At 35.0% G+C, this 23,281-nt stretch overlaps 1 protein-coding gene across 2 annotated transcripts in view; it reads left to right on the top strand.

Moving 5' to 3' along the window:
- LOC150104211 (intracellular hyaluronan-binding protein 4-like) overlaps positions 1-23,281 on the top strand; it is a 168,183-nt gene that overhangs the window by 35,021 nt on the left and 109,881 nt on the right. For both annotated transcript variants that reach the window (XM_090397309.1, XM_090397308.1), the window contains exons 3-4: positions 19,478-19,615; positions 22,068-22,139. In XM_090397309.1, the coding sequence (XP_090253435.1) occupies positions 19,478-19,615; positions 22,068-22,139 (210 nt within the window). The remainder of the gene's footprint in view (positions 1-19,477; positions 19,616-22,067; positions 22,140-23,281) is intronic.

Below are 23,281 nucleotides of genomic sequence, written 5' to 3'. Positions count from 1 at the left end.
ATATACAAACTCATGTTTTCCAGATATTGATCAATATCTTGAAGATGTAGAAAAGAATTTGGTTGTTCCTGAATTATTATTATCATTATTATCTGAGACCTCCAGGGAGTCAAGGTCTCATCGAGGGAGCTTATAAATCACCCATACCAGCTGTCATGCCTTCCATTAAATTCATTCACACTAGATGCACTCACTATACCTGAAGGCAAACTATTCCACTTATTGTCTCTGGGAGAAAAATCTAGCTCTTATCCCTTGACGGCAAATTTAACTTCTATGGATGCCCCATGTTCTCTCGCCACCTTCCACATAAAAAATTTCATCAGATGATATCCTATAACACCAATTCAAAAGTTTATAGACCTCATCACATCACCCCTCTTTCTAAGGTGAACCAGAATTTACAATTCACATACTCACAGTCTGTCCTCATAATCTGGATATAATCTTTGTAACTCTTCTTTGCACCCTTTCCACAGCTTCTTTATCTCCTTGGAACCTGGGAGACCTAATCTGTGCACAATAATCCCAGTGTGTATTATCAAAGCCCGATAAAGAGGCAAAATGACTTCCTTATTCTTACTTGCCAAGGTTCGCTTGAACATTGCAATTATCCTCTGAGTTTTGCAACTTTTGCTATGTGACCTTTGAACTTCAAATTCCTATCCACCAATACGCCGAGATCCATTGCTTCCTCAGTTTCTTGTAGCATAGCCCTGCTCGATTATGCTTCTTGAACTCTAATCATGCCAAATGCATAACATTACACTGACATTCATTTTCGTTTTTCCCAAATTTCCAGCCTATTCAAATCATTTTGTAAGTACTGAATATCAGTAGCATCCCTGATTGCCCTGCCTATCTTTGCATCATCGGCAGACATTTGCACATCTGATGTTAGACTCTGCTTGATGTCATTAATGTACAGATTGAACAGTAATGGCCCAAGGACTGAATCCTGATGTACTCCATTGGTCATCTTAAATGTGGCAGATTCAAATCCACTGTACACTACTTTTTGATATCTGTCTGTCCAACCATCTCCTGATCCAAGTTAAGAGTTTATATTCCAATCCATATTCTCCAGTTTATGCAACAGCCTTTCATGTGGTATCCTATCAAATGCCTTGGAAAAATCTAACATTATCATAGTGCATCCATTCCCTTTATCCGACTTGATAGTAACATTGTTATAAAATATGACTGTTATAAACCCATGCTGCTCCTTACAGAGCATAACTTGTTTGTCTACCAATTTCTATATGCGAGTTCTTACCAACTTCTCTAAAATCTTCACTACCACACTAGAGATACTGATAGGTCAGTAGTTAGACACATCATGTTGGAAGTTTTTTCCCACTTGGTTAGACTATAATAAATTTAGTTTAATCCTTTATCCAAGTGTAAGCAAACAAAGTTGTCACCTGAAGTATCTTCAGGACTGAGGCAACTCATAGTAAAGGTAAACCAAGCTCTCATCACTCCTTGTCTCAGTATCTCCCATAATACAAAGCACATCTTCTTGTGGACATGTATAATGCTGTAATATATTGGTGTTCTTTACTTATATATCCTGGGGATGCTGCGGCAGTGTAATATTCTTGGCACTTAATTTTATACGTTCCCCTTTTAATACTCTAGATCCTTACCTTCTGTATTCTATACTCCTTTTATCCGAGAGCAATGGAAATATTTATTTAGATTTATGACTACGCCATCCATGCCTCGATATGGTGCAAGAAATATAGTACTTCCAGTAGATTATTAAATCTCTCACAACAAAATCTCTTTATCGTCCCCAAGTTATCAATTTGCTTTGCAGTCCTGGCCCTTTTCTCAATTACTGTTTATATCAACGTTTCCTGCTTAGGTTCGATTTTTATTTTAGATTAATGCATTGCAATTAAGAAGAAGATCAGGCAAAAACTTCGTTTAAAATGCAACATAGGATTTAATAGTCAACAAACAGGCATATATTTTACACTATAAGACAGAGGGAGATCCTCTGTAATTCTCAAAAAAAACTCTAAAAACAAACTTGCATATATCTCTACTTCAATTAATACAAGGCACACATCATGTTATCTATCTATCTTAAAGAATTATCATCAACAAACTTCTCAATACCTGCATATATCTCTCTTCAATATAAGGCACACATTGTGTTATCTATCTAGCTTTAAGAATTATCATCAACAAACTTCTCAATACCTGCATATATCTCTCTTCAAGTAATATAAGGCACACATCATGTTATCTATCTAGCTTTAAGAAATATCATTAACAAACATCTTAATACTTGAATAATCGGCGTTAAAGACATGTTATGATTAATATAACATATTGTAAACTTAGTTAAGAAAATTCATACAAGATTATATACAGGGGTTAGAAAAAAAATCATAACCCAAAATATTTTCTAGGAATTAGCTATACTCTTTCTTAGATGCAATCATCAAAGCTATACTCATTCTTAGATGCAATCATCAAAATCCAGACAGAACAAGTCTCTAAAAGTTATTCTGGCTATTAATGTCCCTCTTACATGCATTTTTCCAGTTCTACAACCTATTCTTATAGCGTCACACAGTCTAAATAAAACAATATTTTAACTCACATGGGCTGTCTTCTGTTGGGTTGCACTCTCCAATTCCGTTGGCTGTGGCTTCCTATGTTTCCTTTTCTTCATCTCGCGTTTTGGATCTCTCCTCCTTCAGGTCCTTGGGATACCGGCCATTCATCAGGTTGGCTCGCTGGATGTGGGTGATGATTCATCGGCATGTTAATACAGCGCCGAAGGGTCGTGAATTGTCAGGGCCTTCACGGACTTAGATAAGCGGAACGGCTCATAGGCAAGTTCGGCTGCTCCTCAACTGATTCGTCCCCTGGTCATCTACATTTCTGGGCAAACTGATGATAGCGAGGCATGGCTTTCCTCCTCTGGCTTCCTCCTTGACACGCCAGGACTTCACTCTAAGGCTTTCTATCACATTGTCTCCTCGTATGCTCGTTTCTTCTCTGTGCAAGAAAAAAAAATCCCTCTGTCTCTGGAAGCCCCATCTTATATTCCATCAGTTCCGAGACCCTGGATTCAGTTTTCTAAACTCCGTGCACCATGAACCCCTTATGTTGTCATATGATTCCTGGTTCTGGAACCTTCGACAAGCCCTTTCTTCTCTGTCTTCGTGTTCTAATCTCACTAAGTCAGCCAGCAGAACATCCGTTTGAATTTTGCCGCCCCCTTTTTGCTTCGACCTTGAAGTCACTTAGGGTTGAACTCGTAAACAAAGTTTCAAACAGCGTTCCGACTAGAGCGTTTCCCTTAGCCTTGAAAGTTTTACATCTTTTGTTCAGAGATAGCTAATTCCCGATAAAATGCCAAACAGCTATTTTTTCTGGCCAAGTTAATTAAATTAAGGGGATAAAAATCCCTTATTATTTTACAGCCAGTATGCGAAACTCTGAGATTGAAAATTACGATCTAAGCATTTCATGCCGAAGAACTATCTGCGAATACAAGCGTAAGTGAACACTTGTACAACACCAAGGCAACTCGAAGCAAAGGTGGAGAAAGCTCCCTCACTATCCTTGATATTTTCTCATAATGTAAAACACAGCTCCTAGGAGATGTAATACTGCCTTACATTATGAGGAGAGGTAGTGACCTCTATTTACAGGTGTTCTGGGTTCTGCCTGTAAAAACTCAATGCGTTCGTTATACAAAATTTATTCTTGTTGCATCGAATTTTTACAATGCTCTACATTAAGGGAAGGGCCATTACCCAGACCGGTTTCGACCTTTATTGAGGTCTCATCAGTTGGAGCCAGACCCAGAAGTGGTGATACCTAGGCAGAAGCAATGGAGAAGTCGTATTTACCTACGAGTTGCCAAAAGGTGTACCACCTTATTATTAAATTGCTCTGGATGTAGAGAAAGATGTTGGAAGTTTTTACTTGTCCGCAAGGAGATGTGCTTTGCATTATGGGAGATACTGAGACAAGGAGTGATGAGAGCTTGGTCCACCTTTACTACGAGTTGTCTCAGTCCTGAAGATACTTCAGGTGCAAACTTTGTTTGCTTACACTTTGATAAAGGATTAAACTAAATTTATTATGTTAGACACATCAGTTTTTGCACCACCCTTGTACAATGGTACTATCATATATTCTTTCCATTCCTCTGATATGATTCCTGAGCTGAGACTTAAGTTATACAAACATGTGAAAGGCCTAGCCAATTCAGCTGAACATTCCTTTTGCAAACTGGCTGATATTCCATCTGTCCCTATAGACAAATTCTTATCCAGGTTATGCAACAGCTCTTAACCTCATTTTCATGAACCTCTAAATCTTCATCCAATGTAGCAGTAGTACTGTGCACCATGTTACATACACCTGTTTGATATATCTTAGCAAAGTGAGCACTCATTAACTGAACAATCTCATTAGCTTCCGACAATAGAGTACCATCTGCATTCAATAAAGTTATTCTTTGACATTCATGCTTTCTTTTGCTTGCAGCATAATGATAAAATTCTTTTGGATTGCCTTTAGTTTGCATGGCCAATTTCTTTTCATACTCCGATTTAGCTATCTGCACAATATTTGTTACTTTTTTTGGCCTCAGCTTTATATATTTCATAATTCCTCTCGCTCTTATTCTCACGATATTCTTTCCACATCTTCTTGTTGATTCTCCTTATTCGCTTGCTTAATAAGCTTGCACATCCATTTCATTCCCAACCTATTTATTCTTTAAACACTAGGGATACATTCAGATACCCATCTCATTTAAGCACTTTTTCAAATATTCCCATGCATTTCTGACATTTTTCCCATTCAGTAACTGATACTATGGGACAAAAGATAGTATTCTCCTAAGTTGATCATAATTTCCAGCTTTGTAGTTCAGCATGTAACCTGTTTTAATTGGAGCATTAATACAATTAGATCCTTCCAAGAAAGCATAGCATGATCACTGTCACCAATTGGTGGTAAAATAGCCATATTCTTAACAGAGACCCCTTCTGACGCTATGAGCAAATCCAACATTCTTTGACCTCGAGTTCCTTGTTTCATATTTGAGAAAATTGTCTTGCAACAATTCAATAAATTCCGCTTCTTTCTTATCATGAGATTTCTCTTCTACCCAATCAATGTTTGGAAAATTAAAGTCACCTAATGATCATTTGTTTGATACTCATAAGGCTAAATTGGCAATGCATTTCTTTGTCTCCTGCAACTGAGCCACCAGGTCTGTAGCAATCCTCCACCATCTATTTCATTCTGTTAACTTCCACTTCACACCAAACTCACCGCTACACGGGACATTGTTACCATCATTCTTTTCCTGTGTTTCTACCCTAACTGGACTGATGCCAATTGTCTTAGGCCACATTGTATTCGACAAAGCAACAAACTCAACCCCTTTGTTTCTATTGCTCCTGGTATTTATGTATAGAACATAATAAATTACCACCTAGCCTATTCGTATAATTAGGCAATCTATTTGGTCTTGTTCTAGAATTTTCTCCTTTCCCTCCCAAGACATACTTAAAAGGTCCAAACCCAAAGCATATTTTTCCACCCTTTGCTACATACATAATCATGTTCAAAGACATTTGTATCTTTATCATATTTTGTTTACCATAGCTGAACTTTCACACAGATTTTTCCTATTCTTCCCGTGATGATCTAGTTTCCCTGACTGCATTAGGTCTCATACAAAGAAGTAATTTCTCCAGGCTCCTGATGCCAAATGAATCCAAGTGTAGGCCATCCTTCTTTCTGCCATCAGACACACTCCACACATCTAAAAACTCGCATCTATTTCTTCTACACAACCTGCACATGAAATCATTTGCTATCATCTCCCATCATCTTGGCTCAGTACTGTCATATCTGGGTAGCAATCCTACAATTTTTACTCTCTTGCATTTCTTTCTTGCTTCTTCCAATAGACCTTTCATATCTTCTCTCATACTGTATTTGTCACTACTTAAATTATTAGTACCTACCAGAACTACCATCTCTTTTACATTTCAATTACATTTGCCATATTTTTAATTTTCGCCTCTGGGAAACTAGAAGTGGTGATTCACTCGGCAAATGCAAATTTTAAGTTTGAGTCACCATACAATATCACCTCTTTTTTCTTATATTTTAGTTGACTTACCTTGTTCTTATTAATATTATGATTACCAAGTTCAGTACTTTCCTGCCTGTTCTTGTTCTGATCTTGTTCTTATCATGTCTAAGTTTAGTCAAAGGTTTTTCCACCTTTTCAAGTTCTCTAGTCGATTTCCTAATAATTTCTTTTAATTGAGATATTTCTAATGTCATCTTATCCACAGATAAATTATCATCACTCTAGCAGTACTTTTGTTCATCATATAAACACTTTCAGTAGTAAAAACTTCAGCTTTAGACATCGCCTTGTCATGACGAGTTTTCGGCACCATTCTTAAGAGTAGTAAAAAATAATAATTCTGCAGTTATATTATAACATACTGTATTATAATAATTACACTAAAAAAAACTGATATGCTAAAAATACACAATTAAATCTACGATAACACTTAAATTAACAAAATCACAGCTCTCTCAGGAGCTGTCTAACAGCATGTCTTTTTACCGATGGCCTTGACACCAATTTGCAGAAACTAGTAGACTTAGTTCCCAGAAAACAAGCATTCATAAATAATTTAGAAAATATAAGAATCTTACTCCAGGTGATTTACTTCTTTTAGATTATAAAATTGGTCTTCAAAATGTTGGTAAATTAGATGGAAAGGTTTCAATAAAATTATGGATATTATTTCTGGGAAAACTCCCATGTTACTCCTCTTAACAAACTATTATATTTATGGCTGTTTTGCCTGCTTCTGTTTAGGAGTGCCCCTGTTTAAATGTCATTGGCTTTTCACTCACGGATTCTTAGGGCATTGTAGATGCATATTTACCAATAAATATATGTAGCATTAAGGAAGAGAAATTTACACATACCTTTTTCTGGGTGTTGTGGCTTTTCTTTCTGCGATGTGCAAACTACTGTGTGCGTGTGTGTGTGGGGGGGTAGGCAAAGTGGGAGAATTAAAATAGAAAATGGAAAAAACCCGGGTTTTTTTGTATAATATATATATATATATATATATATATATATATATATATTTATATTATATTATTGGGGATGGGCTGTTTTTTTATATAGGGTGAAAGGGATTGAAAACAGCAACTGATTTTTAGAGGGGGGGATTGTGGGAAATGGGGGTTGACGGGGTGCAGTCCGTTTTCGACTATGCTTGGTCATCGTCTGAGCACATTGAGGAAGTGGATGCTATGTCAGGTCGGTTAGGTGCTTCTGCTTTTGAAATGTTTGTGTTATCGCCTATCGTGTGTTATCATTAGTGTTTAAATGTTCTGGAATAGGGATGTTACAATCATGGAAGTGTTTGCCCTTGAATACCTGATGGTGGAACCTGTGTAGGTGATATCACAGTCTTTTTGGCAAGGAAATTTATAGACTATGTTGTGGTGTTCAAATATTTCTTTTTGTGTGTGAGATTGTGTGGGTTTTACTAGATTTGCCAATTTTTGGTTTGTGGTGAATACCAGTTTGTAGTCAGTATGTTTGAAGATGTATTTATAGGCTTTGTATGTGCTTTGGGTGTATGGTCGTTTGATAATTTTTTGTGTTGGGAAGTTTGTTTTGGCCATCTTGGGTTGTTTTGGCCATCCCGTTTGCATATTTTATTGTGTAGGATAGTTGCGATTTTTGAAGATCTGTGTTAGTTTTTTTATTTCTGCGTTTAGATTACTATGATTGGTTGAAATTTGTAAGCATTAATGATTTGTGATAAGATGACTGATTTTTTAATGGAATATGGATGGTAGTGGAAACGGAGGTAGTTTCCGATATGCGAGGGTTTGTGGTATATTTTCGTGGCTATTTAGTTGTATGTTCTGATTAATGTCAAGTTTAAGAAATTGATGGATTTGTTCTGTTTGGTTTCTATGGTGAATTTTAGTCTGTTGCTGTAACTGTTTAGGGACGCTTTTAAGGTGGTGATGTGTGTAGGATTTCCAATGCACAGAATATCGTCCATGTATTTGCCATAAAAGGTGATGTCGGGAGAGTCGGAGTGATTCTATGTGTGCTAGGAATAATTCTGCTAGTTGTCTGCTGATGTTTTGGCCCATAGGGAGTCCGAAGATTTGAATATATACCTGTTGTTGTTGAACTTGAAGATGTTTGCCGAGATTGTTAGTTTTATTAAGTTAATAATGTCATTGGGCGTTAGTTTAGTACGAGAGTGTAGAGTGTGGTCTTCTGTGATTAGCGTGTGTACGATATCTAAAGTTCTGGGGACGTCCATGTTGGTGTATAAAGAGGCCACATCCAATGAAGTGAGGATGTCTTCCTGGGATAGTTAGCGTTTTTATTTTTTTGAAAAGGTCGTCCGTGTTTTTTATTATGAAGTTAGATGTTGTAATTAATGGTTTGAGAAGTTTCGCTACGAATTTTGATAAAGGTGCTGTGGTGGTGTTTTTGTAGGAGACTATTGGCCTCATCGGGTACCCGTCTTTATGGGTTTTTATTTGTCCAAACATACAAGGGGTGCATGCAGAGCGGGGAATTGTGTTTTTCATTGTGGTTTTGTCTATTTTGTTTTCATTTTTTAGCGTGTGTAGGGTACTGTTGATTTGTTTAATGAGGTCAGGGGTGGGGGTCAGTTCGGATTTTTTGGTAGGTGTGTTGGTCGTTTAAGATATGTTATTTTGTTGTGGTAATTGGTTTGGTTTGTGATGACTACTGTATCCCCTTTGTCAGCTTTATTGATTATAATATTCAGGTTCCTTTTTAGGGATATACTATCCCTATAGGGCTTTTTGTAAGTTGGGGGTGATGTTTGGTTTTATTATTATTTTACTATTTATGATGTTGTTAATTTTGTGGAATATCGTTTCTTTGTTAGGGTCATTCTCTAATTTCGCTTGGATTTCGATAATGATGTCTCTGTTTTGTGTGTATTTTGGAGATATGCCAAAGTTAAGTCCTTTGCTCAGGATGGTGATTTCGTCGGGTATGAGGTTGTGATGAAATAGATTGATGATGGAATTGTTTTTTGTGGGTTTTAAGGCGGTAATATTCGAAGGGTTGGAAGCAGTGTGATTGTTGTATTGAGTGTTTGTTAGTGCGTACCATTTCTTTGCATGTCAAGCTTCTATTAATAGCGTATAGTCACTGATGTGAGATTGCATATTATTCCAAAAGGCTGCCCATTCATTTGGGATCAGTAGCGTTTTCAATCTGTTTTTTTGTTTTGTGAATATATATGAATATGCTTGTTGCTTCTTTTTAAATCTTGTTTTATGAGAGCACGGGATGCCCAGTAGCAAATTCTTTTGTTGCCGTGTACTGCTGCGAATTTTGATGTGATGTTGTGATCGAGGCATTTTTTGAGGAAAGTTATGTGTATTTTTTGTGCGATGTATGTTAGGGTGGATTTTTGGTATGTACCTTTTGTAAAGTTTATGCACTCATTGAACGTGTGACATGCAACCATGACATGCTTGTGTTGGTATGTGTGCTAAGTGAATGCTATTTTTAAAGGTGTTTTGTGATCGAGGAGGGGGGGGGGGAGTTTATGAATAGCGAGCCAATGATAGGGGTTGTATGGTTATAAGACACAAGTAAATTTATGGATATTATTTCTGGGAAAACTCCCATGTTACTCCTTAGCAAACTATTATATTGTTTTCAACCCCTTTCACCCTTTCCCACCCTATATAAAAAAACGCTCTGCCCATCCCAAATAATATAATATAATATATATGTATATATATTATACAAAAAACCCATTTTTTTTTCCATTTTCTATTTTAATTCTCCCAAATTGCCTACTCCCCCCCCCCCCCCCCCCCACACACACACAGTAATTTGCACATTGCAGAAAGAAGAAAAGCCACAACACCCAGAAAAAGGTATGTGTAAATTTCTCTTCCTTTATGCTACATATATTTATTGTAAATATGCATCCACAATGCCCTAAGAATCCATGAGTGAAAAGCCAATGACATTAAACAGGGGCACTCCTAAACAGAAGCAGGCAAAATAGCCGTAAATATAATAGTTCGTTAAGAGGAGTAACATTGGAGTTTTCCCAGAAATAATATCCATAATTTACTTGTCTTATAACACAAAATCCCTATCATTAGCTCTCTACTCATAGCCTCCCTACCAACCCCCCCTCCTCGATCACAAAAACACCTTTAAAAATAGCATTCACTTAACGCACATACCAACACAAGCATATGTCATAGTTGCACGTTACACATTCAATGAGTGCATAAACTTTACAAAAGGCACGTACCAAAAAACCATCCTAACATACATTGCACAAAAAATACACATAACTTTCCTCAAAAAATGCCTCGATCACAACATCGCACCAAAATTCGCAGCAACAAAAAAAAAAAAAAATTGCTACCGGGCATCCCATGCTCTCATAAAACAAGCCATAAACAACAGATTTAAAAAGAAGCAGCAAGCATATTCATACATTCCCAAAACAAAAAACAGATTGAAAACGCTACTGACCCCAAACGAATGGGCAGTCTTTTGGGATAATACCCAATCTCACATCACCGACTGCACGCTATTAATAGAAGCTCGACATGCAAAGAAATGGTACGCACTAACAAACACCCAATACAACAATCGCGCTGCTTCCAACCCTTCGGATATTACCGCCTTAAAACCCACAAAAAACAATTCCATCATCAATCTATCTCATCACAACCTCATACCCGACGAAATCACCATCCTGAGCAAAGCACTTAACTTTGGCATATCCCCAAAATACATACAAAACAGAGACATCATTATTGAAATCCAAGCGAAATTAGAGAATGACCCTAACAAAGAAACAGTATTCCACAAAATTAACATCATAAATAGTGAAATAATAATAAAACCAAACATCACCCCCAGTAGTCATCACAAACCAAACTGATTACCACAGCAAAATAACAGTTATCTTAAACGACCAACACACCTACCAAAAAATCCAAATTGACCCCACCCCCAACCTTATTAAACAAATCGACAGTACCCTACACACCCTAAAAAATGAAAACAAAATAGACAAAACCACAATGAAAAACACAACTCCCCGCGCCACATGCACCCCTTGTATGTTTGGACAAATAAAAACCCACAAAGATGGGTACCCAATGAGGCCAGTAGTCTCCTGCAAAAACACCACCACAGCACCTTTATCAAAATTCGTAGCAAAACTTCTCAAACCATTAATTACAACATCTAACTTCATGATAAAAAACACGGATGACCTTTTCAAAAAAATGAAAAACCTAACTATCCCAGGAAGACATCCTCACTTCATTGGATGTTGCCTCTTTATACACCAACATGGATGTCCCCAGAACTTTAGACATCGTACACACACACACTACTCACAGAAGACCACACCCTACACTCTCGTACTAAACTAATGCCCAATGACATTATTAACTTAATAAAACTAATAATCTTGCAAACATCTTCAAGTTCAACAACAACAGGTATATTCAAATCTTCGGACTCCCTATGGGGCAAAACATCAGCGGACAACTAGCAGAATTATTCCTAGCACATAGTATCAATCCTATTCCACCCTTCCCTCTGATAGGTTAAGATTGTATATATTAAGGGATGTAAGTTTTCCTAACCTATATAATATGAAAGTACAATCTTCATCATCATCAAGTACATAACCAAGTACAATCTTTTAATGATAAAACTTGATATCATTCTACTGCATAGGTTCCCAAAGTGGGCGCCGATGCCTTCTATGGGCGCTAGTGGGATCAGAAGCATATGGGAGCGTTCTGCCAGTCTAGGAGTCGGTGGCTCTTTATAGAAGAAATTAATAATATATATTTAAAAATTAATTATTTTTGTGATTTTGCAATTAGATAATCATTTAAAATTTAAATATTGCATTTTAATTCATCTTATGCCCGTCTTACATGATCAGTTTTTTTATCAATTTTCTATTTCAGTTATTTAATCAATTGAAAATTTACTATGTCAGATAGAAATATATGTCAATTTTGTATGTCAATGAGAAAATAGAGCATGTATATATGTGTGTATAATAGGGGGGGGGGCGTTACAAAATTGATGTCTTGCAAAGTTGGGCAGTGGCCCGAAAAAGTTTGGGAACCTATGTTCTACTTGGATAGAAAATTCAAGGCAACAAAGCCATAATAATAATTACCAAAGATTGTATAGTTATGCACCTAAGTTCTCTTAAGAGAAACTACACAATACAGTTTCCTTCGAATCTTAGTTATGATGGACTGCCGAAGGAACTTATTCTTTCTTACTTCAAAATTTGTGATGTGACAATGTATGGTATCTTAAGGCACATCGTTTCAGATTCCCACTTCCTTTTCATCTTGAGGGTCCAAGTTTCACTTCTGTATAGAAATACTAAATTAGCTAGTGTGTCAAATAGGTGTAATCTGTTTGTAATTGAAAGCTTATTATATGTCCATAGTGGTTTTAGTTTTTGGAGTGCTTTTGCTACTTGTGTTCTAATATCCTGTTAATTTTTTAGAGTATTATAAAACTGAGTGAAAATTTCATGAATGAGGAATATGTTTTTGTTATATGATAAAAATATATGTAATAATCTAAATGTATATGTGATAATCTAAAAATGTGTGTGTATTTGCATTTATTAATGCAGTTATATGCTTAGTATTAATGTTATTAATTTTTTAACCAAAAGGATGCTTAAATGTATCGAAGTAGTAAACTTAAATACATATTTACTTAAAGTAAGCTTGCTTACCTCATTATTGTGATCCTTAAGGATTTATATAGAAATTACATTGCCTGTATTATTGTATGTTTGTTTATTGTAGTGTTCTTATTCTACACACTATTACAACGGTCAAGTGCTGTAGCAATGGCAGCCATGTTGTCAGTAGAGTTTCGCATTGAATCTTGGTGCACATTAGTAGTGAGCTGTTGTTTTTTTTATTTTAGAACAATGATCACTAGGGTAGTGGGAATGCTAGCAAACGAGTTTACATTTTTATTAGGCAAACAAGGAAGGAAGGAGAGCTGGAAAGGCAGAATAAACTATCAGGTTAAGTTCTGTAATCTTGGAAAGTTTTATATGCATCTTTAACTATTCTCCAAGGAGGAACTGTTAATAATTGAAGGAAGATATAATATATCAAACCTTCATATCTGAGAAACAAGTGATATATGTCAGTACCGTCTTATCAGTATCGTAGGCCCCTGGCCAAATCAACGTACTGGGGCCCATACCCACCCATCTACGGGAATAAAAATGTAAACAGTCAATAAAATTAAGCCTATAGATTTATTGGTACTTTTAACAAAATCAATGTTTAAACATAAAAAAACATGCTGTAAAGCGAGGATTAATCAACACAAAATTTCTTTGCAGAGAATTGATTTATAATTGGCTTAAAGTCAATGATCTTCAGGATGTCATTTTCCATGCACATGAGTGAAAACCAGTTCAAACGTTGCTGTTCCATTGTGCTTCGAAGCTGATTTTTTGTAAGTTTCAATCTTGAAAATGAACATTGCCCTGTACTGTTGGTCACCATCATGAACATGAACACTCTGAGTGCATCTCAAGAGATCTCTCATGAACAATATGACAGCATGGGGCCTCTGGGTAACTGCCCAGCATGCCCATGTCTTAAGACTGCCCTGATGTATGTCCCAGGAAGTGAGATGGAATCTGCAGTAAAGTTCCTTTTATTGGAAGTGTATTTGAAGCTGTTCAAATAACGCATTCCTATTGTCTTAGCAATTATTCTTCATGCCTTCAGCAAAAATAACAAAAAATGCATTAAGGAAATCTGCTTACTAGAATACATGCAAGTATACTAGTCAAGTGTGATCTTCAACTTTTATGGTATTTTGAGGAATTTGAAAGGCAAGATAAACTGAATGAGTGAGCAGAAATAATTAAAATAAAGGAAGATAAATATGACAGTGATAAAATAAATGTTGCAAAAGAAGCTTCCATGTAGTTAAGTGAAACTACAGAGCTTTTATCTGAATGCTGTTCGATTTGTTTTGTATATCATTTAATATCATTCCTCTGAAATGAATTTAATTGAGAGAATCAGAGAGTAAAAGATAATCTATTTTTATTGCTCATATAGTATAATTCTTAAAATGGCTATAAGTCAGATATAAAGAATACTAGAAATTAATTTTTTAATTTTAATTCCACCATCAGCATCAATCCTTATCCATCCACTGCTGGAGCTGGATGATGATCTCCTCCATACTTTTCCACATTTCTCTGTCTCTGACCCATAATCTCCAGTCATTTCCCATTGAATAATGTAGTTCATCTCTCCACCTTGCTGCTGGCCTGCTAGGTTCTCTTGAACCTTCTCATGCTTGCCATTCTGTACAAATTTATGTCCAGTGATTGTTTCCCTGTTTTGCGATATGTCCTGCTCATCTCCATGTTTTCATTTTTATTTCTCTAATGATCTTTTAATCCTGTTTTTATATCTATTCTTTTTATGTCTAACATTGATCTTTCCATGTTTCTCTGTGTAGCTCCTAATTTGTTTTCCAGTCTTCTCCAAGTTTCTGCTCTATATGTCATAGCTGGTGATGCATTGTTCATATGCTTTTCTTTTTAGACAGATAGGTATGTTTTCTTTAAAAATTTTATTGTATTTTCCAAATTGTCTCCGTCCTTGGTTTATTCTTTGTTTTATTTCATGTCCCAACTTATTTAAAATTAATTAGTTTATAAATTAATTTAAAAGATTATTAAAAATATTTATTTTAATTATTTGACCTAGTTATTTGAATTTAGTTGCATTTTCTATCATAGGTATTGAATGTAAGAGATACAGTATTTTCAAAGGACAGAATGGGAAAGGGTTTTACTAAAATGAAATATATTTTGTTGCTGCTATAATCCACTGTAATTCAAAGGTATAAGGGAGAATGTAGTGGTATGCATTGACAAATTTTCACAATGAGTGGAGGTTGCATAACTATTATGGGGGATTTTAACTAGGTTAAATCTGGAGACAGATTGGGAGAAGGAATGGTCACAAGGAAGGAAATGTAGTTTATACAATTGCTAAGAGAAAATTGCCTGAAACGACATATAATGGAAGGGACAAGAGGTTTGAGAGTGGATCTGGTCAGAGCATAAGAAAACATATCAATAACCAATTTAGCTACTCTAATGGAGAAAACGATCATATAGTTTGACCTTGGAGATTTATTTCTGTCTTTGGTTTGGTTTGTATTTTTGTTGTACATTATTTTAGTTTTATCAATATGTTGAATGATTCTTTAATCATTTCTTTTAGCTCTTCAGGTATTTTGGAAAAAAGTTAGCCATTCTTGGGTGTGGACAACAGGGTTTTCTTCCCAGTTTATCTAGGATTTTTCTTCCTGCAAACAGACAAACTGGCCCCTTGAACACATGCATCTACAGACGTGGGACACACTGTTTTTTTTTAATGCCACTTAAAGCTTCCAGTAAGCATATGGCTGACAACCTTATCCTCGGGACAGGTATGATCTGAAAGGGCTAAGGACAGCCCCTAACAGCCCATCGACCTAATATGTGAAAGGGAGGAAAAGAAGAACAATGTTATCTGCAAATCTTAAATTTCTTAGATAATGACCATCTATTCTGATAACTTTAAATATTTCTTGGAGGCAATCATTGAATATTATGGGTGACATTGTATCACCTTGTCTTATTCCTCTGTGTTAATTTTTGCTGTTAGATTATTTAATTGTATATTACTTGTTACATTCTAGTATATATATATATATATGTTGTATAATCATATGTATGGTTTTTCAATACCTTGGTTATTTAGTGCCTCTATTATTGCTGTTCTTTCTATTGTATCAAATGCTTTTTCATAATCAATGAATGCCATACAAAGTGGTATTTATATTCATTTTTTTTTTTTTTTATTATCTGATTAATAGTTTGGAGGTGGTCATTAGTTGAATATCCACTTCTTAACCCTGATTGGCCTTTTGTTTGTCGGAAGTGTAATTCGTTTTTCATCCTTTTGGTGAGTAGTTTACACATATGTGAAAGTGAGCAGATTGGTCTTTATTTTTTTAGATTTGTACGATCTCCTGTTTTGTATATTAAGACTCTTTGTACTTTGTTCCAGTCGTCTGGGATTTTAGATTCTGTCAAGCATTTGAAACTTTTTTAGTAATTCTCTTCCTCCATGTTTTATCATATCTGCAGTAATTTTTCTGGTCCCAGGTTTTTATTATTTTGCATTTCTTTTAAAGCATTTTCTATTTTTTCAATCAATATTGATGGTACTTCCACTTCCTAGTAGAGTTCAGTGTCCTGATTGGGCTGTTTAGAGCTGTATAAATCACTAAATCACTGTAGAATTCTTTGATTTTTTTTCTATTATTTTTTTCTTTTCTGAATCGATTTAATGTTCTTGTCTAATATTGATTATTTGTGCTTTTCCTTCATGTAATATTCTCATTGCGAACATGTTCAGACTGCAATGACAACTGTTTCATCACTCGCAGAAGAATTCATATATCAATGGCAATGTGAAACAACTGGTACGTTGAAAGAATATGAATACAGATTAACAGATGGCAGTTTGAGCTTAGCTAGCTATTGCAGATGTTGGGGCCTCACCACATTACTATCCTATAGTCGATCATGGAGAAATGGAAATATCTTACAAGCTATGTTTTAGAAGTTGGAACCCCTGCAACATCCTAATCTGCTGTAAATAATTACAGGAAAGAAGACACAAACTATGGGTTAAAAAAAAAACGATCACTGCAGATAATGCACTCCATGATGATACATGAATAGCAACCTGAACTGTACAAATCCAGAAGAAAATCTTAGTACGGGAGGACTTTAGCAGGTTTTTTTTATATTTTTTATTTTATTTTATTTATTTTTTATTATACCTAAGTAAAATATCACTTAACAGCGTAGATTCAATTTACCTTTGTGGAGTGCGAGAGCATGTAGCTTGTTTTCATATACACGTGTATCTTTCTGGTGATGACCTCAATACAGGGGTCGAAACATCAATTGTTATTTTATTAATAATAAGTAAAATAATCATTTCAACACGTGTGTTTTGTGTCTCCCTAAATTCATAAATATGAATTCTGACCACCATGTAACCTTAAAAGAAAGACTCCATGATGATGTTAACATAAATTCAAAAAGAATGTTGCCATCTGACATTCCTCGTTTGAAAACAAGAAACAGTCTTGAAAATTGTAACTTGGAATGTGAGAACATTATATAAACTAGGGAATTTTGACAGCCTTATACAGGAAATGAAAAAACTTAAAGTTGATGTGATGGGAATTAGTGAAACCAGATGACCCAACGCTAAAAGTCGGTATTTTATGCAATGTTGAAAAGGGAATTCATATTCTCCCACAAGATGTTATCGCTATTATTAGACTTAAAACTGCTGCATTGCTCCTTTTTTCTTGTCTCTTGAGATCTAATGTTTCTGAAACAGAAACATTAGATCAGTTAAAAAGCATAGAAATCTTAAGATTACGATGTAATCTTAAGAGCTGATAAAGGGAATACAACAGTGTTTTGAATACTAAAGATTATGAAGGGGAAAAAATTACAAATCATCTTTCTGACTCTTTCACCTACTCTGTTCTGGAACATGACTCACCCTACTTGATGAACTCTTCAGAAAAACTAATGATTTACTTAAAATTGCCGCGAACTGGCCTCCAGAATTGCTACAATAGCTCAAATCATTACATCCTATTCCTTCATGACTACTGGTTGCCAAAAATTTGCAAGCTTGATATCCCTTTGAGATCTATAGTAGATGGCATAGCATAAATTTTCCTATTTATATCTTATCTAAGCATCTAGTTTACTCATAATCTACTAAGACAACACATAAGGTCACCTGAACCTTACATCAAAAATTCTTTCCATTTTTGTTTAAAAACTATCTAGTTTAGACATATCGACTGACATCCTTGCAAGTGTTGACATCGTATCCCTCTTTACCCCTGTTCCTGTTGATGATGTATTAGATCTCCTTACAGACCTTTTTTCTATATATTTTAATCTTGATTGCTTACTGACTTATTTGAAGATTGTCTCTATTCCAATTTTTTTTTTCAGTGGAACAATACTTTTTATAAACAAATTTGGACTTGCCATGGGCAGTCCCGTCTCTCCTCCTGCAGTTGACCTTCTCATGAAGAAGTTTGAAAAGACTTTCCCAACAGGAACAAGTATAAAGCCAGCAGTATGATGGAGATATGTGGATGACATCTTCATTATTTGGAAACATGACCTCCCAAGCCTACAATTTCTACATTCTCTTAACTCTTACAAAACCTAGCAAATTTACACATTAGAATTTGAGAAGGATGTAAAACTCACTAAAAAGCCTGAAAGTGTTGTTACTCTTGATTGTATCATAAACCTTCACCATACGCTGTGATTTCTTTGTTCTCAATTCACCACAGTATGCAGTATCTAAGAATATCATCTAATATTCAAGGAATCTTTATAAGGATTTAATTTTTTAACTGAAGGTGAGTTAATTGGTCTCACAAAGAGGTTGCAGTGTTTTTTCTCATGAATTTTCAACATATGGTATACTGACCTCATAACCGAGTTGCTGTGGGTGGCTATAATTATAACCAGATTAGAAACATTCTAAATGATATGATAGAAACATTCTCAAACAAAAACACAAGTCATTCTGAAAACAGTATATCATTGCTTAAATGTAGATAAATATTTTTAATGTTGCTTATTCTTTGTTAACACTTTTTTTATTGTGGATATATCATGACTGCTCTAGAATTCATTAAGTTCTACTACAATTTTAGCCACCTTTACTTCCTGAATTGTAACAAGAAGCAGAAAATGCTTTGGATTAGCTCAGATTGCATTCTGAGTTTATTCGCCTTCTGGCTGTTTTTGGATTTTGTAAAACAAGCACCTGCAGTCAGTTGTTATTGTCTCTTCTTCCAGCTGTACACATAAAATAATTCCACTGTAACTTGGCAGATTTTTAGTAGCATTTAAATTAATCACAGAAAGTCATCACAAGATTTTTGGTTTAAATCAGACCATTTGCTGAGACAAACCACTTTGAAAGGTTACGAAGTTATATATCACAGATGAGCAACAGTAATATCTCTTGAGTTAATTGAAGAATGGATTTTTTTTTTTTTATTGCTTTGTAGTGGGGAACTTATTTTTAAAAGAAATGTGCTAAGATAATCTTACTAGAGCAATTACAGGAACTGTTATTGGAATTTAGGTTAATTTTGCGACCTTTTCGAAGTTTTCATACTAATACTCAAAAAAATTTCATTACAAAAAAAATTATATTATTTCTCTCTCTCTTTCTCTGTGTTTAGGGATCGTGGAGATGGAGAATTTCGTAGAGGCCGTGGAGGAGGAAGAGGAAGAGGAAGAGGCCGAGGAAGGGGATCTTATGGAAATTTTGAAAGTCGTGCTAGACGTGAATTTGATAGACAAAGTAGCACCGAAAAAAGGTATTTTAAATATTTATCTGGGCATGCTTCTAACACTTAAATTAGATATTTAGTTAGCCTTGAACATTGTTTAATGCAATAGTTCTGAAACAGATTTTTTTATATGCAGTCAAAACACAATTTATGGTGGCTGTAGATTAAACATACAGTTACAATCCGTTATTCTGTGTTTTGGGGATGGTTGAATCTCAGAATTCTTGGATATTAGGAATGTGGATTCAGTGTTCTTATAGTTACTAATAACTGACATTAGAACACTCAGTTTTTGGTACCTCACACATTAGGTTGGGGTTTTGTATTCGGGATAATACATGAAGGTCTTAAAAACTGACAGTGTGATTTCTTTTGGAACTTGAAGTCAGAATTTAGAAAATATTAGGTATGATGTACTGTACTTGAAAATTATGCTTTAGTTTACCTGACTTTGTTCATCCACACTCTTGGTGAACAAAGTTTTCTAGAAACCTGCATATTGACTAATATGATATCATTACCCTCTTTCTCCTCTTCAGATCACCTCTATCATAGTGTTACAAGAGGTTTATAGTCTTCATCCTCTAGCTCTTTTTCTTCTTCACTTCATCCATTAACTCTTTCACGTTCTCCCTCACACAATACTTCTCGGGTTATTAGTGCTAACCAAAACATCTTTTCTTTCACTTTTTCTTTTTGCATCCTCATAGCATCATTAATATTAATTTTTGCATCAGAGAAACACTTTTGTTAACTACTATTCTGATTATAGAATCTTTGTCTCTCTCTCTCTCTAGAAAATTTTCTCTTTATCCTGTTTCTCTTTTATTCATACGGTCTTTTTTTTTTTTTTTTTTTTGCTCTGCTAATCTCTTGATGTTTCTGCAATCTTTCAGTTCATACTGTCCTGTGACAAAGCACGCTATTTCCTTATTGAGGTCTTTATTGTTCTCCTGATCTTCCGCCACCATGAGTTCAACATTAATTCTAATATTAACATTTTCTGGTCAATACCATCTACTCTACTGTTGCTTGCTTCTCTCTCTCTCTCCACCCAACTGGCACTCACTGTCAAAACACTTGCTACATACTCACTCACCAGTTTCTCCCTTCTTCCACAAATTTTTCCATGCAAATACATCACACACACACACTCACTGCACCGAACAGAATTGCAGACATTCAAGGTATCCAATAAGGACATCTTGGCTGCATTTGTTCTGTGCATAATTACTCATACTGACAGTATCTACTTTAAAAAATATACAAGTTTTACTTAGTCAATCACACACCCATATAAAATAAACTACAATGAATTAACTTAATATTATGAACTAAATTATGAAAAAAATTACATCTTACATTTTCTGCATGGCACATTGTACACTATGCCACCTCGTGGCCCTGTATTGACTCTCACTATATAACAAACTCGGATTCCCATAGGAGTAGTATGTTACAATGGATATTTTTCTGTAGTGAATTTCTTTTAGTATAGCATTGTACCTGTAATAATTAGGTCAGTGATATGTTGTAGTGAATGATTTTATTATAGCAACATTTTCTGTTGTAAGAGTCAGCTGTAGCTGCTTCCTTTCCATGATTCCTAGTGTACAAATAAACCAAGCAGTTTGATAATGTGTGATTTACTTTATTTAAAATGATCTCACTTGCTTTGGCCTTTCTAGTCTCTTTAGCACCTGTTATATTAGCATAATATTTCTGTAATTCCTCAGCCAGCTTAATTTCTTTACCATAGATGCTTCTTATATCAGGGGTCCTGTCTTCATTTTTGTTGAATTCATTTTAGCTTAACTTTTCACTAATCACCCTGGTTCCTTAGCTCAACATCAGGAACCTTGGATACTTGGGAAAATGCCCAAACTAATATTTTAGTTGCTTATATCGTATCGTAATCTTTATAATGCTGCAGTCAGCCAAACTGTATTCTACATTTGCTGAGCCCTGAATTGGTAGCTTATTCTTGTTCATTCAGTATCAACTATATACTGGTGATAGGGTGCACCATGGGAGGTTAAGATTTGGACATTGGTCAGAAGCCCTAGTTTATACATTCCTTGTTTAAGAGGTGGCAGTTTGCTTCAAGTTATAATACTTGGAGGTACTTATAACTGACGACAATATAAACATTCTCTAAGCAGCATTGAAACAAATAATATACCTTTAGGATGCCAGATTTTTTTTCACTAGCAGTCAGTGATGCTATTAGATGTCATTAATCAGTTGTCTCATGGAAATCAATATTCATCCATATTTATATTATCTTATCTTCACTAAAATGATACAGTGAGTAATAAAGCTTCTGAAATGTTTTTAATAGTTAATTTTTTTTACTAAACTGTGTTTTATTTTACTAAAAAAAATTTTATTAGATAAATGAGTCTGCTTTATAGTAAAGTCATCTTTACATAATGAGATCCTTATTTCATTTTTTTATTATTATTTTTTATTTGTTCAGTACTGTGAGACCAGTGGAGAAAAGAGATGGAACTGGAGCTCATAACTGGGGAAATGCAAGAGACGATTTTGAGTATGTATTATCAAAATTACTGTTAAGATTTATAAATGATAGTCTTTAAATTTGATTACTAGAAGTCTGTCAGAAATTTTGGTAAGCTATTTAAAGAAATCATGCTTACATAACCAACTGGTGTTTCTAAAACGATGTCATAATGTTGGTTTAATTCCAATTTTATCAAAATGAAGGAGGCTATTAAATCTTATTCTGTTCATAATATTTACCAAAGTGCTAGTAAGACGCTCAGAAAGGATACATTATGTTAAGAAGCTCTTCTTTTCTATTAACAATAAAATTTCTGAACCTTAAAATATATTACAGAATAAATAATCGTAGCTCTGGGCATTTTGATTTAATCTGTAGAATTTCTGTTTCCTCAGCTGGATGTGCTCACTTAATATGTTCATGTTGGGAAGTGTTTTGCATGTTTGTTGTTTGTACTGATGGAACTTCCATTACCATTTGTGTCCCGCTTCCATTGCAGGCTCAACTGACACAGATTATACAGTATGTTAGTTGCAACTCTTTTGGTAGAATTTTATTTCAAGTTATTTCATGTAACTGAAAATTTGAACAAATGTTAAGACAATTGTTTTTAGTTATATACTGTGTTTGGCAGTACAACGAATGGTTTTGCTCGAGTCTGTGTAGCATAGTTTCTGTGGAAGGGGATATGTGTGTAGTGCCATTTTTATTCCTGCTGTCTCTAATTGCACTATTTGTTGACATATATTATACAGACTGCAAATGTCTCTATACTTTATTCGGTGATATAATAAAACTACTTTTTTTTTTCTTCTTTTTCTTGCATCTGCAATATAGTGACTGTTGGGGAGGGCTTGTTGTTCACTATATAGGGACAGCTGCTTCCAGTCTTTGGATAGTATGTAGAGAGTAAAAATTTATCTCTTCCTAACAGAAAATGAATTCTATAAGAAGAATGCATCTCACGAAAGCCAACAAACTAGAAACCTATGTATGAAGAAATCCACGTGTTCTAGTGATGAGTTTCCTGAGCCGCTGTCCAAAAGGAAAAAAATGTATCTGATGAAGAAGTTTGAATTTTCGCAGATGTAGTAAATAATTCAGGCGATGATTTCAATCTCATATTGTATTTACAAAGCAGTTCCTCATCTGACAAAGAAGATATTTCA

Source organism: Typopeltis vanoorti, chromosome 8 (assembly GCF_054136105.1).
Source record: "Typopeltis vanoorti isolate ZY-2024b chromosome 8, IOZ_Tvanoo_1.0, whole genome shotgun sequence".
In the NCBI taxonomy this organism is placed as follows: Eukaryota; Metazoa; Arthropoda; class Arachnida; order Uropygi; family Thelyphonidae; genus Typopeltis; species Typopeltis vanoorti.
Note: the sequence above shows the minus strand (reverse complement) of the source record. Positions and strands in the feature narration are given on the sequence as shown.